Source organism: Pantherophis guttatus, chromosome 2 (genome assembly GCF_059756535.1).
Source record: "Pantherophis guttatus breed Tessera chromosome 2, ASM5975653v1, whole genome shotgun sequence".
Classification (NCBI taxonomy): Eukaryota; Metazoa; Chordata; class Lepidosauria; order Squamata; family Colubridae; genus Pantherophis; species Pantherophis guttatus.
This window is the reverse complement of record NC_142064.1, coordinates 252,144,532-252,163,403: the sequence shown is the minus strand read 5'-3', so window position 1 is coordinate 252,163,403 and position 18,872 is coordinate 252,144,532. Positions and strand designations below refer to the sequence as shown.

At 41.5% G+C, this 18,872-nt stretch overlaps 2 protein-coding genes across 3 annotated transcripts; one reads left to right on the top strand and one right to left on the bottom strand.

The window, feature by feature from the left end:
* The first annotated feature begins 179 nt into the window (after positions 1-179).
* On the top strand, positions 180-6,240 carry LOC117668005 (uncharacterized). Of its 2 annotated transcripts, none has more exons than XM_034421687.3 (2): positions 180-626; positions 3,464-6,240. In XM_034421687.3, the coding sequence occupies exons 1-2, from the start codon at positions 617-619 to the stop codon at positions 4,600-4,602; spliced, it is 1,149 nt and encodes a 382-aa protein (XP_034277578.2). In that variant the 5' UTR covers positions 180-616; the 3' UTR covers positions 4,603-6,240. The 2 variants fall into 2 exon arrangements, with proteins under 2 accessions (XP_034277578.2, XP_034277579.2); XM_034421688.3 differs by having other exon boundaries at positions 479-626; positions 3,467-6,240.
* Positions 6,174-16,610, bottom strand: LOC148115588 (tripartite motif-containing protein 10-like). Its single transcript, XM_087883841.1, has 7 exons — positions 16,164-16,610; positions 15,512-15,607; positions 13,450-13,668; positions 12,942-12,964; positions 12,567-12,682; positions 10,758-10,895; positions 6,174-8,196 (listed from the first exon to the last, which is right to left on the bottom strand). Exons 1-7 carry the CDS (start codon positions 16,533-16,535, stop codon positions 7,673-7,675), a joined length of 1,488 nt encoding a protein of 495 aa, XP_087739967.1. The 5' UTR covers positions 16,536-16,610; the 3' UTR covers positions 6,174-7,672.
* Positions 16,611-18,872: the final 2,262 nt, after the last annotated feature.

Genomic DNA, 18,872 nt, shown 5'->3' with positions numbered 1-18,872 from the left:
TACCTAAAGAAAAGAAAATTGACATCATTACATTTCAATATTCTTTCCCCACACTGTCTTCTATTCCTTTTTTTTTTTAAAAAGTCATTGGCATTCCTTGTTTTTTAAAAAAGGCAAATTGTTGTTTGCTGATGCTGAAAAGGTTAGAAAAGGAATTTTCTAAATGACTGCAAGGAAGGTTCTTTAAGTTATAAAGTGGCTTTTTTGTGGGGAAGAGATCTGACAAGCCAGTTTTGCAGCTTTTGGGGAGACCGGCTTGCTGAGATGGGTCTTTGTCCCCAAGTCCCTCGTTTCACTATCATTACCACCATCATCTTCCCCTAATAGGATCCCTAATACTAAGGTATCCCATCTCTGCAAAGTGCAATGTTGTATTGGTACCCTTGCTTAGTTAATTGGGCAACGCAGAACTACACTACCCAGAGGGCCTTTTCGCGGCATCCCGTTTTTTTTCGCTTTCCAGACTACACTTCCCACCATGCTTATCGGGGCAACACAAAAGGCCGCAAGAATTTGGACGGAAAGTGACTCCGAGATGGGCATCGGCGCTCCGGCGCTGCGGCTTAAAGCCGCCTCGGGATTGAAAGTCAGCTAAAGCGGCGCGCCTCGCTTGGGCATGGAGCCCGGTAAGTTCCTGCGATGGGGCTAGAGGAAAGCAGGGGCCTGGACAACTTTCCGGGTGCCTCCCGAGGAATGGGATGCCCAGAAAGAGATGATTATGGAGCATTGCGCTGGCCGTTGCCTTATTGATTCGGGGTGGCTTCTAGGCTGTGTGCACGAAGACAGAAAAGGTTGAAAACCTGGGGGAAAGAGTGTGAAAAACCTAGCCGGGAGAGCCTTTTCTTTGTGACATGTATGCTCACTTTTCCATTTCAGGAGAAATAGAATCGGAGTTGGTTTCTTTCCCCTTAAAGAGTGTTTTGCTCCTTTAATTTTTAATTTGGATGAAATCATCCTGAATAGAATAGAATAGAATAGAATTTTTATTGACCAAGCATGATTGGACACACAAGGAATTTGTCTTGGTGCATATGCTCTCAGTGTACAGAAAAGATTATTAAATTTATATAGCCGTGAATAGAATAGAATAGAATAGAATAGAATAGAATAGAATAGAATAGAATAGAATAGAATAGAATAGATTTTTTATTGGCCAAGCATGATTGGACACACAAGGAATTTGTCTTGGTGCATATGCTCTCAGTGTACAGAAAAGATTATTAAATTTATATAGCCGTGAATAGAATAGAATAGAATAGAATAGAATAGAATAGAATAGAATAGAATAGAATAGAATAGAATAGAATAGAATAGAATAGAATAGATTTTTTATTGGCCAAGCATGATTGGACACACAAGGAATTTGTCTTGGTGCATATGCTCTCAGTGTACAGAAAAGATTATTAAATTTATATAGCCGTTTATCTCACATACCTGACCCTCAGCGTCATACAATAAACACAATCAAGTAAATAATATAACCATTAAAAAATTTAAGGCATTTAAAACACAGGTATAAATAAGACTGCGGGATTATGGACCTACAGCTGTACACAGATAGCTGCCTTGGGAGCTCCCTACTTCCCTGGGACCCCAAGCCTGTTGAAAGAACCATTTAAGATATTTCTAAATGTCAAGCCACCATAATGGTTCAAACAGTGATCTGCCAAAGGTCACCTGTGATTCAGTGAAATCCCCATAGGTTGGGCAATTAATCCCGTATTTTTGATACAATTAGATGGGGATTGAATTTGGAGATGAGTGATTTGTTTCGCAGAGATTTGGTGAATCCATTTCCAGCAATATTGCAATATTTTCATTCCAGAAATAAAGTTGCAATGTGCCGTTTTCTCACTACATTTCAACATCATAGACCATTTTCAAAGTTGTTTGGGGACTTAAAGTGTAGAAACAAGTATGTTTTGTCATAGATTTTCCAATGTTATTTTGGACTTTTTCTGCCAAAATTCATCCCTCTTGAGAGTCAGCAATTTTGCCACTGAATTTTGGCAACATGAACAATTATTATACAACAATTGTAGAACAGTGGGCTGGCTACCCTCATCATAAAGTATAGTAGACCCACAGAGATTCTTACAACATGCTGAAAACAAATACATCACATGATATGTAAACTCAATCCAATATTTCTTCTAAATCATGAGAAGTTGATAACAGTAGTTTCTCACAGATAACTTTGAATCACAATTGCATTAAATTCCTGCATTGCACTAAGCTTGTGTATTTGGTTGTTTTGGTTTAACACATTGGGAGTACCTAGCAAGGTATACAATACTTTCTGTTATCTAACACAACAAGAACAAATAGGCTTAATAATAACCAAATAAATAAATAATACATGCATAGGCAAAGCCAATCACATACACATACGCAAGGTGTGGTTAAGATGCTAGACTAAAAATAGGGGGAGAAAATAAAGGTTTTCCTTGCCCAGTCATGTCCGACTCTATGGAGCAGTACTCATCTTTTTCTGTTTCAAGGGAGCCTACGTTGCCCAAAGATGCTTCCATGGTTTTGTGGATAGCATGATTATATGCCGAGGCGCATGGAACTCTTGTTATCTTCCCACTGAAGTGGTACCTATTTATCTACTCGCATTTGCATGTTTCAAACTGCTAGGTGGGCAGGAGCTGGGGCAAGTAATGGGAGCTCACCCCGTCGCATGGTGCTCAGGTCTCAAACTTCCAGTCGATAAGCCCAACTTTTTGACTGCTAGGCAAAACGCCCCGTCAAGAATAGGGAAATCCAGATTCTAAACCTCCCTCAAGCATAGAAACCATTTGGGTGAGTATAGGCCAGTCACTCTCAGGTCTAAACAGCATCAAGCTTTGCAACACAGTGGCTAAAGAACTGGCCCTTTTCTCATTATGCATTCATGGCTTTGCCATGTGAATTAGGCAAGTAGACCCTGAAATCAAGTAAGACAAATGTTAAAAAAAAAGAACAATATATACGCACACTCTTTTTACCATAGCTATATGTCTTTTAGTCTGTGTTATACACTGCATGGCCAGCTCTTTCCCTTCCATCCTGTCTGAGAGTTTACATGAATCACTACCTACCTCCAGAATGGGATTTAGTACATGTACAGTAAATGGCTTTTATTTCCCCTTTGAACACACAGAACCAGCAGTCCAACAGTTGTCTCAACCTTGCAGTTTGGTACTAAAGGAACAAGAAAAGAAATAGAATACGTATGCTGGAGCTAGACTTTGTAACTGCCTTCAGGGCGGTGATGTTTCTTTTGACATAATTTTAACAAACATAAGACTATCTCCATCAGGAATAAGACATACAAAGCCTTGAGTGCAGGGAGAGATTTAAGTTCCCCTCTTTTTTTCACATTGGCTCCCTATTTGTTCCTCTGGGATGAAAATCCCAGATTCCATTTGATCTCATGGTAGAGAATAAATGACCGATGGGCAGCTTTTCTTCCTTTTAGCAGGTGAAAACTGGATCAAGAGAGAAGGTAACGAAGGATCTCTCCAGCCCCCGAGGGATGCCCTGCTGGTTGATGTGGAACAGCCAACAAAAAAATTATCTGAGCAAAGTGAAGATTTCCTGGAATCTAAACCACTGAAAACTCTGAAGAAGGATCTGGACATGCATCAGAATCCTTTCACAGAAGAGATTTGTTTTGACTACGAGAACAGCCCTCGGAAGATATATCCAAACGACCGGCTGTTTAAGTGTGACGTGTGCGAGAAAAGCTTCCGCCACAGTTCCAGCCTGTTAACCCACCGAAGGCTGCATACTGGGGAGAAACCATATAAGTGCACTGACTGCGGGAAGAGCTTCAACACCAGCTCAGCGCTGATTGTGCACCGCCGGACCCACACCGGAGAGAAGTCCTACATCTGCTCAGACTGTGGGAGGTGTTTCAGCGAAGGTTCAGTGCTCATCAAGCACTGGCGGATCCACACCGGGGAGAAGCCATACAAATGCGCCATTTGCGGAAGGGGCTTCCGGCAGAGCTCCCAGCTGCGGGCCCACGAGCGGACTCACACGGGGGAAAAACCTTACGAGTGCCAGGACTGTGGGAAATGCTTCAGCACCAGCTCTAACCTCTCGGCCCATCAGCGGACCCACACGGGGGAAAAACCATACATCTGTCCTGAGTGCGATCGACGGTTTGGTCACAAGTCGCATCTCGTCTCCCATCAGAAGACGCACACCGAGAAGCTGCACGCTTGCTCTGACTGCCCAGCAACCTTCCGCATGCTCCATCAGCTTCTGGTCCATCGCAAGTCCCACCAGGAAGAGAGGCGGTACAAATGCCTCCTGTGTGGGAAGACTTTTAGCTACAGCTCAGCCCTCTTGGCACATCAGAGGATGCACACCGGGGACCGGCCATTCAACTGCCTGGAGTGTGGGAGGAGTTTTGTCCGGAATTCAGACTTGAACAAACACCAGAGGATCCACACAGGGGAGAAACCCTATGAGTGTCCAGAGTGTGGGAAGAGATTTAACCAAAGCTCCCACCTGGTTAGCCATCGGAGAGTCCACATGAAAAGCGCTGCAAAGAATCCTGACACAGATGTCCCTGCTCCAAGGGGACAACAAATAGTGTCTTCCCGATGAACTCTTTTGCAATATTTCTTTGTTGAAAGTCTACATCAGAGGTCTCCAAACTTGGCAACTTTAAGACTTGTGGACTTCAAATCCCAGAATTCCCCAGCCAGTATGGAGAATTCTGGGAGTTGAAGTCCACAAGTCTTAAAAGTTGTCAAGTTTGGAGACTCCTGGTCTACATTATGAAGGCTGCGATTTTGTGCTCCTTACAGGAGAGTAAAATCTCATCCCATCCTTTGGGACTTCATTGATTACAGGTAATAAACCTGTAAGACTGTTGCAGGTTTTTACGCCACGCATGAAAACAAAAGAAAATTCCGCTCCAAGAGATTTCAAATGATTCATTAAATGACAATAGGTTACATGGCCAGGATGTCTAATGGAAGTTAAGGTATACATTAGTTGATGTAATTGGAGCTGTTTTTGTAGAAAGAGCAAAAACAGCTGCAAGACCAAGATACTATTATCTGGCTATTGTTTAGCCCTCTTCTGACTTCTATTTGTCTTATGAAGCACATTTTTAAGCTTATTGCAACAATGAGGATTTATAAACTTGTGATATTGTTGCTGTTTAATCAAGTTATATTCTTGAGCTGCTAAAATCTACAGGTGAAGCTAAAGTTTAAAGACAACATACTTTCCTTGAAGTGGGAAAGAAGAGCTTTAATTGTTTTTTGCCTACCAAAGGTACAGAGAAATAATTTGAACTGACATCCACCTATTTTCTATAGATCACATACAAATGTACTATCAGCTATCTACTTTCAAAAGAAATAGAACTCGAGCTGGCTTTTAATAACAACATTCCATTTACCACATTCCCCTCGTCTTAATAAAACTTTAAAGCTGAAAAATAGTCTTAAAGGAAAGTTATTGTATTTTTAACTAAATGTATGAGTGCCCTGATTTTTGTTACTCCTTTATCAAATACAGTGGCTGAATTCATTGCTACTTACTTCTATGAGATGTAGTAATTATTACAGAAGTTGATCAGTTATGAATAATTCCCATCATCCGGATGGCTGCACTACATTCTGGATGGCTTACTTAAAAATTGTGGCATCTGAATTTTCATGTATGAAACATACATATCTCAAAGACCTCCATGGCTTCAGTCATCAATTTTGCCTTTTGAACTTGTAAACCTCACCATCACTGTGGAAATACAGGCCACATGGGTTTAAAATTGTAGACTTATTCCAGGGTCCTAGTTTACTCAAAAGTTCTTGCCATTTAGTCTTAAGTACTGGTTGACTTCAATCTTTTTATTAGAGTTCCATAATTATTTTTGCTCTGTGACAACTGAGGGCTGTTTTGTTTCTTAATCTTGACTTCATTTTGCCAGCAGAAGTTTTTACTACATACACTTCCATGACTGCTTCTTGTTCTTGATAAAGTAGATATCTGAAATAATGAGTATATGCTGCAATAAATATGTTAGTCTTTAAACTGCAAAAGATGGCTAGGCCCAATTAAGTATCCATTGGATCAGAGTTTTAGTTAAATGGTGTTTTTCTTGACAATAGTCAAGACTGGAGAGCCTTTACAATGCATTAAAATAACCACACATACAAGGAGAATGCTGTTTTGAATATATATGTTTATGATTTTACCTCATGGATTAAATTATCTGTTGCAAAATCCAAACCTTACTCTATTGCACTGTATTTTGCACTTAAGATAGGTCAGCCTTTCTTACTCATTACTTGATGTATGAAACCAGTGACGATGCATCTGAATTTTTATTGGTCTTATAGAAGACCCTCTTTAGAAAGAGATGTTGCAATATATAAACTGCAGTACACAATATTTCTTCCCTTCCTCCTCCATTTTCCGTTCCATGTTTTTAGATCAAGGCAATACAAAAATAGTCATTCAAATAATAGTGAATCAACACTGCAAAATGAAGCACAAGTAGCTGTTTTGAAGCAATTTGGTGTTATTCACAGTAGTGACATGGATTTTTGTTTTAAAGTAAGTATGTCTGTGTGCCAGATTAGTTTACAAAAAATGTTAAACTTTGCAACCAGAAAACTCCCATCAGCTATATGGCAGTACAGCCCGAATATATGCATTGTGCAATGGAATAGCCTTACATAAATGGATATATGATTGTATTTGTTTGCATGATTCATTTTTAAAATTTACATGTTATTTCCAACTCAGTGTGGAGATAACTTCCTAGAAATAGGTGGAAAAAAACAAAGCAAATTCTGCTAGTAGTTGAGATGCAATTTACTTCACACAGAAATCTCAGCATTGGAATAGATATAGGAAGCCTCTACAGCAGAAGAAAATGAGTGGAGGGAAAGGATGTAGGAGTTTCAAGACACAAAGCTCTTCTGCCCCCAATACATGAGGAAGGGGAGATGGGTATATAAATTATCTACAATGTCCCAGAAATTTCTGTTGAAGGCTTTGACTTCAGATTTGCCAAAAAGACAGGTAGCCATCAGTTTGATTCTAAATTCTTAATTAAAACTGCCATCTCACAATTTTTCCAAAGCGCAGCCATGAGGACTAGAAACATGTGTTTTGTATTTTGACTAGGCATCCACTCCAGCACATTTATTTTATTTTGCACTCTGCTACAGAGTGGTATGGCACTCTGCTACAGAGTGGTATTATCTCTCCTGGGAGATAAGTGTGTCCAACTATGTAAGAATTTTCAAATCGCTATTTTTTTCTCCTTCCATCAGAGCTTTCTGCTAGTCAAAAGCCCTTTTATACAATTGCAACTCCTTCCATTAAAATATATCCCTGAGTGGCGCTTTCAGTGACTTCACTAAAAATTCAAAAAGTAATCATTTGTCTGCTGACACAGTTAACCAAAGTAGTTCCATTGTCACATTGCTGCTTTATGTCCCATATTATCAGGGGTGGGTTCCACTTCACTATCGGTTCGCAACGGGTTCTGTGCATGCGCAGATCATCAGTGATGACATCAGGGCAGGTGGGCGGAGCCTCCCACCGCCATTACTACCGGTTCGCAAGAACCGGACTGAACCGGGAGCAACCCAACACTGAATATTCTACAAGATTACTCAAATTGCTGAAATCCCAAATGCCTGGAATAATCTCAGGGGCATAAAGTGAGCTGAGATCCAGATGCCACCCAGAACCAAGGGTGAATCCTCTCTTGCTTGAACGAGGTAGGTGGAAAAGTAAAAATGGGAGCATCCAGCTCTGCGTCGAAAAAGGCCACCCACCCTCCCTCATAATCCAGATGTACTCTGATCCTTTTGGGCTTCCTGAGCAGAAACAGGGTAGTCCAGCGAGAAGTCAGGGCTTGCATCTGGCCCCAGCACTGCTGTACTGCCCAAATGCCTTGCTGTGGGTTGAGGCTGAGGCTCCCCTTCCTCCTCACAGATTCCTGGGCGATGCCAATGGCCCAGTTCTGCCCCTGCTCGACGTTCACCACCCAGGAGTGCTTCCCAGAGCAGAAGCTTTCGCAGCCCAGCACAAAGAACTCGGCATCAAATCTCTCAGGATTGTCCAGCGAGGCCTGTGCGTGATCCAGGTGCGTGACTGTCTTCTGATCCAAGGAGAGGAAGAGATGGGGATTGGCCGTACGTGGATCTAAGGTCACGCTGACTGGGGAGACTGAGAGAGAGAGAGAAAGGGTAATGGCGTCTTCTCGGCTCCAACCTGACTTCTCAATTATCCAATTAATCCAAACCGCTGTTTCCTGCCAGGAAAGCCATGCAAATGCTCACACGCAACAGTGAGTGTTCATTTGCCCAACAGCTTAGCCTCAGTATCGACCGCACAATCTTGACATGCGGTTGTTATTTTGGATATCACCTACTGACCTCTGCATCTTCTAATCTTTCTCTCGATCATCTCTTAAGCAGGGTGAGGCTCCTGCAACCCTTCTGCAAGTCAAATAATATATGTGGGTATATGCATAATTTTGTATTTATTTATTTTAGTCATGTTTATGTAGTGTATATTGGAGGTGGTGAGCCTATGAGAGCTGTATGCAATGAAATTTCATTTTAATGTATACTGATTAGGGTATATTTAAAGTGACAATAAGTGTTCCATTCCTATTCCAATCCATTATTCTATTCTATTCTATTCTATTCTATTCTATTCTATTCTATTCTATTCTATTCTATTCTATTCTATTCTATTCCATTCCATTCCATTCCATTCCATTCCATTCCATTCTTCCTATTTCTATTCTATTCAGTGAAAAATAAACCATGTGATTTTTTTAAAAAAAATTTTATGCCGCCTTTATTATTTTTATAAACAGATATAGTCGTTGACTTACAGCCGTTATTGAGCCTGCAATTTCAGTTGTAAAGTGGGTCATATCTTGTGACCGCACCCAATTTTACAATTTTTGCATGATCATTAAACAAACGCAGCAGTTGTTAAGCAAATGCCATAGTCATTAAATGAACCTATTTTTCGTTATGGGGCATTTTTGTTGGATACTGGAAGCAAATGTCGGTTAAAACGTCGTAAATCACAAACATGTGGCTGCAAATGGCCATAGATGGAAGCCAGTTGCTGAGTGTCCAAAATATGGTGATGTGATATGTAAGGACAGATGTCAGAACTTTGAATCAGGGTTGCAACTCTCTTTTTCAGGGTGTGTTTAACTTCAAATGGTCACTAACTGAATGGTTGAAAGTCGAGGACTATTTGAAAGGCGGTAAATACACCTAATACTCTTTCCTCCTCTTATTTTCCCCACAACGATCACTGTGTGAGGTGAGTTGGGCTGAGAGAGTGAGAGACCCAAGGTTACCCAAGTGTCTAAGGCAGGACTAGAACTCACAGTCTCCCTATTTTTAGCCTGGTGCCTTAACCCCTTGACTAAATAGCAGGGGTGAAATCCAGCAGGTTCTGACAGGTTCTGGAGAACTGGTAGCGGAAATTTTGAGTAGTTGGGAGAACCGGCAAATATCACCCCTGGCTGGCCCCAGAGTGGGGTGGGAATGGAGATTTTGCAATATCCTTCCCCCAGGAGGGGAGGAAATGGAGATTTTGCAGTATCCTTCCCCTGCCATGACTACCAAGCCACATCATGCCACCAAGCCATGCCCACAGAACCGGTAGTAAAAAAAATAGGATTTCACCACTGTTAAATAGGCCTACTTTTTAAACTGCTTACCCTTTAAAGTAGGAAATACATACAAATCACTCCTGCAGCTTCATAGTGTTAAGCACAACACAGAAATAAACTTAACAACAAAAAAAAACAGTAACTTCATCCTTCTGTTTCTTAACTACCTTAAACTTTCCCTAGAAAAGCTGACTCAAAGTGTGATGCAAGCCGGGTCATTTCCAGCTCCTCCCAAAGGTATATTAAGCATGGCCTTAAGCTATCAGAGGCTTTCTACATCAAGTTCCAGATCTGGCAGTTCCCAATGAAGCCTGCCTTGGGGCCAGGCACAGTGTGTGCTCATTTACCTGTAAAGAAATGTATTTAGCTCTGCAAGAAACAGCGTCTTTTAGTTAATACTCAAAGCACGCCTAGCCTCCTCTTTGCAAGGAGCCCATCCAGTCAGTTGACTTCATGCCACTGCATCATTCAAAGGTAGGGTCTCATTGCCGGGAGGGGGAGGGGCATGTTCAGAGGTGGGTTTCAGCAGGTTCTGACCAGTTCTGGAGAACCAGTAGCGGAAATTTTGAGTAGTTCGGAGAACCGGTAAATACCACCTCTGACTGGCTCCGCCCAGTGGTGGGATTCAGCCAGTTCGCACCACTTCGGGAGAACCGGTTGTTAACTTTCTGAGCAGTTTGGTGAACTGGCTGTTGAAGAAATCATTAGGGCAGAGAACCGGTTGTTAAATTACTTGAATCCCACCACTGGCTATTCTCTGCCTCCCAAGTCCCAGCTGATCAAGAGAAAATGAGGATTTTGCAGTAACCTTTCCCTGGAGTTGGGTGGGAGTGGAGATTTTACAGTATCCTTCCCCTGCCACGCCCACCAAGCCACACCCACAGAACCGGTCGTAAAAAACTTTGAATCCCACCACTGGCCATGTTACCAAAAAGCAGCATTGCAGGGAGCATCTCTACAACATGAAGATTCTCCAAAATTTAGAAGCAGCAAACTTTTAATCCTATCCAAGTTGCAAGTTCCAAAGGTATGCAAGAGTGAAGGGGGAAAAAAAAAACAAATTAAGAAAAGACAGCAGCATCACCTTTCTTGTCTGCTCTCAGGCCATCGTTATGCAATCCTGGCCAGAGAGTCTGGGGCTGATCGGGCTGATCAGTCTGACTCAGGAGGACAGCATTAAGCCTTTGGATCTTGCTTTTCAGCAATTCGTCCATCAGTGATTCTAGACAAGAGAGAAGGGTGAAGATTTGGTCCTCCTATCAAGAGCACACTGGAGAATTTGCATTTTTTGCACACACACACACACACACACACACCTGTTTGTCTGTCTGTCCATCCATCCATCAATCCATCCATCATTCCCAGTGGGAAGAGTTTAAAAATCTATCCCCATAGAGGCCTAAAAGGTAAAGGTAAAGGTTCCCCTCGCACATATGTGTTAGTCGTTCCTGACTCTAGGGGGCGCTGCTCATCCCTGTTTCAAAGCCGAAGAGCCAGCGATGTCTGAAGACGTCTCCATGGTCATGTGGCTGGCATGACTAAACGCCAAAGGCGCACAGAGTGTGCTTCCCGCCAAAGGTGGTCCCTATTCTTCTACTTGCATTTTTTAACATGCTTTCGAACTGCTAGGTTGGCAGAAGCTGGGACAAGTAACGGGAGCTCACCCTGTCATGCGACACTAGGGATTTGAACCGCTGAACTGCCGACCTTTCGATTAACAAGCTCAGCGTCTTAGCCACTGAGCCACCACGTCCCCTTATAGAGGCCTAGAAAGAATCTAAAAATTAGAAAGATTCAGAGAATTTCTGCTCAAAAAATTTCCACAGTTCTTCAGAAGATATTGTTAGCTGTTTGGGGAATGGAATTAAGAATCAAATGTGGCATCGGGAGCCCCGCGCATGTCTTTAAACTTCTTGTTTAAAGATAACATAATCCCACACACCATGCTCCAGAGCTGAAGTGGGGATACCTGTGACTCCCAGCATTCCCCATCACTGGCCATGCTGGGTAATGCTGCTGGGAAGTTTAATTCAGCAACATGTGGATTGGCTTTAATTTTTTCTGTCTCTGCTCCAGAAAAGGAAAATTGAAAATTGAGATTTGTTTGCATAACATCTTCCCACATGCTTGCCACAAGATCATTAGTAAGACGTGTACAATCTCCTGTTTCCCCAAGTATAACAAGACCTCATAAATCATCTTCAAGGAGATGGCTATCGTGGACCCACTCCTCTTTTAGAATTTCTCTTTTTCTTGTAACTGCTGTTCCAATCATCTTTTTCAAGGGGTTAGTTCTCAGGTTGAGCAAAATATTTTTCTTGAATATATTCTGAGTATAAAACAAGTGTCAAAACTCTTTCTTGTAGGCTAAGAACAGTACTGAAATCTTAAAACAGCATTTTCACAGTCAAAACAGCAGATCCATCCATAAAATGGACCTTTTGCAAAACGTCTTGGGTAATGGTAAATCAACATCAGGAGTTGCCATTTAAATTTTCCATAATACCCTCAACCAATGTTTCTCAACCTTGGGAATTTTAAGAACTGTAGACTTCAACTCCCAGAATTTCCCAGCTATCTTGTTGGCTGGGAGCTGAAGTCCACACATCTTAAAGTTGCCAAGGTTGAGAAACACTGCCCTCAACATTACCATAATACTTTGGGACGATGTGAGATGGACATTTCAATGTAAATACTTCTGTTATTCCTCCATAACTTCTTTCAGTATTCATGGAAGTAGAAATTCTCATCGAATCTAGAGCAAGCCCTAAGAATTAACCTATTCCTTCTTTCCACCCTCTCTACTTTTTCCCTATTTGGAGGAGAACATTTCATATGAACAAGGTTTACCCTACAATTACAGAAATGTGTATTTCTTAAATAGCTTCCGTACCTCTAAATTTCTCGAAGTTTTCCATTAATAGACCACTTTGTTGAGAGATGGCCCTGAGATCTTTTTCCGGGTTAACAGGTTTCTCTTGGAAGCAAAGAAGCTCACCCTTTTCACACCTAGGAGATCAGAGAAATCCCAAACTATTTTAGTTCTGTGGCTTCCCTTGATGTCTGGCTGCCTCCAAGCATCTGGTAAGAGAAAAATCAGAAGAACAGGCAGACTGTCTCCAAATTATTCTGGCCTTTTTAAAAGAAAGAATAGGGATTTCCTCTCTGCTAGACAGAGCTCACAGAGGAGCATAAAGATTTTTTTTTAAAAAAAGATCTGTAACCATTCAAATTCATTATTAGCCCCAAAAAATTATAAATCACATACCTGCTTAAAGTTTCCTTGAGATCCTAGAGAAACCAGAGACATTTGAGTTACTTTGTAAAGAAGAAAAAAATTATCAGAGAACAACTTTGTTCAGGAGGATTTTACAAGTTTCTTTTCTTTTTTTTTAAGAAAAAAAAATAGCATATAACCAAGGGACCTAAAGGAGATAATCTGAAGCAAGAAGGGGTTCCTAAAAGCAAAATTCCTCCTAAAATGCCTAGAAATATTCCACTGAGGAGAAAGAGGTCTGGTTTGAAGCTCTACCTCCCTGGATTTATTTTGTAAAGAAAGAACATCTGTCAGGAGGATTCTGGGAAAATCCAGTGTCACAAATTCCTACTGAAATTATGACTGAATTCACAACGCAGATTATCATCATTGTTTTGCTACCTAAGCATCTTTGCAAAGATGATAATCTGCCTTGTGAATTTGCATAGATGCTTAGGTTCAGGGAGAAACAGCCTCAACAATCTATGTTTAAAAAAAAAAACCACCTTAGAATGTCCACCTGTAAAAATTCACCCGCAGGCCTCTGACAGTGCTTCTCTAGCTCACAGATTAGGTCACTGAGAAAAGAAATGTTGTTTGAAAGTCTGGTGCTACTTTCATCTTGTTGCTTCTCCAGGTCACTCAACCGAGCCAAGAGGCCACTTTCCTGCTCTTCTAGAAACAAGCGGAATTCCTGGAACGCCTGCACAATCTTTCTTCTCTCTGCTTTGATGTCTTCCTGCAGTCGACAGAGAAAGAAAATAAAAAGTCAACAAGACAAAGGTTGTTTCTGTATAATTAACCATATACTTCAGCACCAGCATATTATGTCATGTTGGGGAGCATTGCCACCATATCACAATATTGCTATTATTAAAAGTGAAAGTAAAGGTTCCCCTCGTACATATGTGCTAGTCGTTCCCGACTCTAGGGGGCAGTGCTCACCTCCATTTCAAAGCCAAAGAGCCAGCACTGTCTGAAGACATCTCCATGGTCATGTGCATGACTAAATGCCAAAGGCGCAAGGAACAATGTCACCTTCCCACCAAAGTTGGTCCCTATTTTTCTACTTGCATTTTTTACATGCTTTCGAACTGCTAGGTTGGCAGAAGCTGGGACAAGTAATGGGAGTTCAACCCATTACGCGACACTAAGGATTCGAACTGCTGAATGCCGACCTTTCGATCGACAGGGCTCAGCGTCTTAGCCACTGAGCCGCTGCTCAAATATTATTAAATATGAAAAATATTAAATTCAATATTTAATAATTTGCTATTATTAAATAATACTAAATTGGTCAATATATTGCTAATGCCTATCATTACAGATAGCCCTCAGCTTACAACCATAACTGAGCCCAGAATTAGGTTGTAAGACTTTGTGGTTGTAAATCGAGGCACCCATGTGACCAAAAGTAATTTTTCCAGCCCTTTTCACAATAGTTGTTAAGTGAACGCTATGGCTATTAAGCGAAGTCATTCATTTGAATGAATGTTTATTGCCAGAGATCAGCAAAAAACATTACAAATCAGTTATGTTACTGCAGAATGTTCTCTGACCAGTTGTAATGCTGGCCTGTCAAACAAGCAGTTACATGAACACAGGGTGGAGGGGCATCATAAGCCATAAAGCACCTGACCTATGGCTGTTGAAAAGTCAAACGGTCGTAAAATGACTGATTGTTAAACAAGGACTACCTCTATGTGCCTGAATGCATGGGGGGAGGGGGACGATTAAGCAGATTTCTGTTCTCCCCATGGGGAGAGAGACACATATTACAATTACATTGAACTGGAAAGACAAGCACCCCTTGGTTAGAATGCGATACCAAGGACTCAGGGTCAAGTTCCTACACATTTACAAAACTCATTTGGGTGAATCAGTCACTAGAGCCTCACCTACTTCAGGATGAGTACTCAAGCAAACCACCTTTCCTAATGGAAAGACAAGATGTAAAATGGAAAGAAAAGATAGAGGTTTCCCTGTCCAGTCCTATCCAACTCTAGGGTGCAGAGCTGACCTCCGTTTCTTGGCTGAGGAAGCCAGCATTGTCCAAATATATTTTCCGTGGTCATGTAGAGAGCTCGGCTATGCACCAAAGGCACACAGAATGCTGTTATCTTCCCACCGAAGTGGTAACTCTTCATCTACTTGCATTCATGTGTTTTCAAACTGCTAGGTGGGCAAGAACTGAGGCAGGGAACGGGAGCTCACCCAGTTGCAGTGTTGAGGTCTTGAACCTGGGCTGTCAGCTTTCCAGCTGTCAAATTCAGTGTCTTTAACTGCTAAGCCATGATGCCACAAATGCAAAATATAATAATAATAATAATAATAATAATAATAATAATAATAATAATAATAATAATGTAAAATAATAAATAAAAATAAAATAAAATAATGCAACTATAGGCTATAAACCTGCATTCTGTATTTAGTGGACAAAAATTGCTCATGATTATTTTTCAGACACTCAAAATAAAACTCTTTTATTTTACGAAATGTACAACAAAGTTGGGAATGTATTTCAGGGAAGAGAAACTGCTACAGTTTTCCTTAGTACTGTATATGAACAAGCTACCTACCAAATACACAGCCATTTGCTTCTCCTGAGTCTGCTTTGATCCTTCAGCAGCCGTTCTCCCCAGCTTCAGTTTCTGTAGCTTGATCTGGATCTCTTTCTGAACAAACAAAATCTGTTAGGATTATTCCCCAACAATTATTGAAATGCTAAATCACTTGGGAAGCTGATTTTATTGGGGGACTGAAGGAACCAATTCTAGGGCACCAATTCGAATCATAATCATAAGTTTATTTGTCAAGCATATATAAGATAACAGGTAAAAGTATAAACATAATTTGAATACATGAAAAGAGTAAGTAAAAAGGGGCATCAATCTAGATTTCTTCAGGGGGGGAAAAGCTAGAATAATTAAGCTGGGTTTGCAAAGTACCCTAGACATACTCTGGAATACAGTCAGTCCTGGGAAATCCAGCTGCTGCCATCACCATCGCATTAAGCCATAATATGATGGTTGGGTTGTACAGCACATATACAGTAATAGTGTTGCTCAAGAATTAAGCGTATTGTGCAATGCCAGATTTTTAGAAGTATCCAATCAACGCACAAGTTCAGAAGGAGGGCTCTCAAGCAGGGCAGAAGTCCACCACCTCAAAAGAGGGAAGAGTGGCAGCGTCCGCCCCATCTAGGCCAGCAAAAGTGAATTTGTTTGTTACCCTGTAATCTTGAGCTGCCTCCTCGACGGGAAGTACCAGGTGGCCTCGGTGCTTCTTGGATTTGTCGCATACCAAGCAGATGAAGGCGCAGTCCTCCCTGCAGAAAACCTTGAGGGGCTCCCCATGTTTTTCACAGAGGGCTTCTCCCCACAACCCTTCGATTGCTTGCAGATGCAGCCCTTCCGACGTCCTGGACTCGGAGGTTCGTTTTTCAGGGCTGTTCTGAACCCCAGAGCAGGGTCTCCCCAGATCCCCCATGCTCTGGACGAGCAACAACACCTGGGCAGGGGCCTCCGCCTCCAACCAGCTCCAACTGCAACCCTCCGGAGGTCGAAAACGGCGGTGGATGGGTCCAAGAGCAGCGTTTCGCATTCAAAACGCCCAAAATTTCCTACATAACTTTCGTTTTCCTCTGCAACCAACCTGGGCGATGGGAGGAGTCTGTTTCCCGAGCCTCTCGCGTCTGATTGGTGGATGGGTCCCTCTGGGGTGTGTGTGTGTGTGAACGGCACGGAAAGCGTGTGCTAAATATTAGCCCCTATTTGAAGGCTGTCAGAGAGACGGTGCGCGGTGGGCAACTGGACAACTTAGAATAATTTTCTTGTCAGTGATCGGCATTAAAATTAAATTTCGTTGAGAGAGAGAGAGAGAAGGAGGAGGAGGAAGAGGGAGGAGGAAGAGGAGGAGAAGAAGAAGGAGAAGGAGAAGGAGAGGGAGAGGGAGAGGGAGAAGGAGAAGGAGAAGGAGAAGGAGAAGGAGAAGGAGAAGGAGAAGAAGAAAAACCATCATCCAGTTGGGACAACCATGACCTGGATGATTGAGAATCTCTACAGGCTTATACCCACATGTATATTTATGACACAGACACAACTGCGCTTATGATCTTCAGACAGATCTGCAGAAGTCATAAATGTGAGGATTGGTTGTAAAGTTGCATAACATTCTCAGAGACTCTTCCCATCCTGCTTACAATCTTTTTGGACTGTTGCCTCCTGGCAGAAGATACAGAACAATTAAAACTCGGACCACACGTTTTCTGAATAGTTTTTATCCCAGAGCTATAATTGCACTCAACCATGAACTAAAGGGCCACCATCGGTGAGCTGTTGGACAGCATTACTTGGTCTGTTGTGTGGATGTTTGGGTAGTTTAGGGGTGGGGAATTGTGGTGGGTGGGAGTATGTTTGGGGATTATGTGTGTGGGACCTGGTGTCAAGTAAATTTCGTTGTATGTGTATACCATATATACACATACAATGACAATAAAGTTTATTTATTTATTTGTCCATCACCATTATAACTTCAAAAGGCTGCTAAATAAGGCAGTCATTAAACAAGGGCTACTTGCACTAGACAATGCAAATTTGATAGAAATTATGTCCACGGTGGATGGATTAGTCATTCTGACAGTAAGATGGGCAGCATATGAATTTCATAAATAAAATAGGGTTTTTGAAACTTTCCTGGCAGGGAAGACAAAACCTGGTTACTCCGCTGTCTCAGAAGACTTGTTTTCTTGCTTCTTTCTATGGGAGAATCTGCAATTTCTCTTTCTGCCTGGATGTGTCATTTTCTTCCATTCTTTGGGGTTCATTAGAAAGGCATCTCCAGAGCATGCTTGAAAAAATTAAGCCCCTGCAGGCTATGAAAAAGAAGTTGAACTGATTCCAAACACACATTTTGTGGCAAGAAGGAATTCAAGCTTGTAATTTTGAGTTAGGCCCAGAAATGTAACCCAGCTGGCTTGTGGGCATGGCGCTGCAGGAGGGCTAACTTTGCTGAAAGCAGAATGACCAACTTCTTGACTTTATTTATTTAACTCATCAGTGGGTCCTTTGCTTTGGGGCAGTGATCCTGATATAGAACGTTGTGTATTTTTGGTTTTTCACCAATACTTTTATTGTACAAAGTAATATGAAAAGGTGGAACAAAACTTAATTCTCAGCCGGCTCGACATTAACACTTTAGACTATACCCCAAATTTATGTAGACTTGAATTGGTGCCATATCATATGTTATAGCCCAGAGGTCTCAAACTGGTGGCCTGTGGGCTGGATGCGTCACACACAGGCCACACCCACCCCAGCTCTGGAAATGGAAAATGTCACAAAACGTCATGTGACGGCAATGTGATGCGGCGAGTTTGACACCCGTGCTATAGCCTATAGACCTATGACGTCCCTTAGAAGATCCTTTTTAACTGCTCAGATTTGGGACTGCCACAACTGAAAGAAGACTTTGCATTTAAGAAATATACAAAACCCCAGTTTAGCTAACTTTTTGCAACTGAAGACAGATAACATTGGCTTAATATAGTTAAAACTGAGATATAAATTTATGTCAAGGGCATTACTCTTCAGGAATAGTAAACAGATTCCAGCTTAAGAGCTTCTCTAAAAATGTGGAATTAGAAATGCAATTTTTTAATTCCTATATAGTAATGGCAATCAATGTCTAAGAATGTATACACACAAATAACAGTACCTATCCCACAAGATGATATATCAGGAGGCCTGGAAGAACTGCAAAGTTTGCTAAAGCACAAAGAGTTTAAGATAAATTATCCTGAACAGCCAAATGAGGCCTAAATGCAAGCAGTGAATATGGATGTTCATTGTTAACAGAAGAAAAATATCAGAGCAGATGCATTAAGGAACCAAATGCAAAAGCAGACGTGACTTGTGTATTTTTATCAGTTGTGCAACAAGG

Bases quoted from the DNA above. Each gene is read 5' to 3' on its own strand.
- LOC148115588 (XM_087883841.1), bottom strand. From the start codon at position 16,535: ATGCGAAACGCTGCTCTTGGACCCATCCACCGCCGTTTTCGACCTCCG. The intron at 12,683-12,941 runs GTATGTGATTTA...CTGATCTCCTAG, and splicing joins CTCAAGGAAACTTTAAGCAG to GTGTGAAAAGGGTGAGCTTC. The intron at 10,896-12,566 runs GTACGGAAGCTA...TCTCTTGTCTAG, and splicing joins AAACTTCGAGAAATTTAGAG to AATCACTGATGGACGAATTG.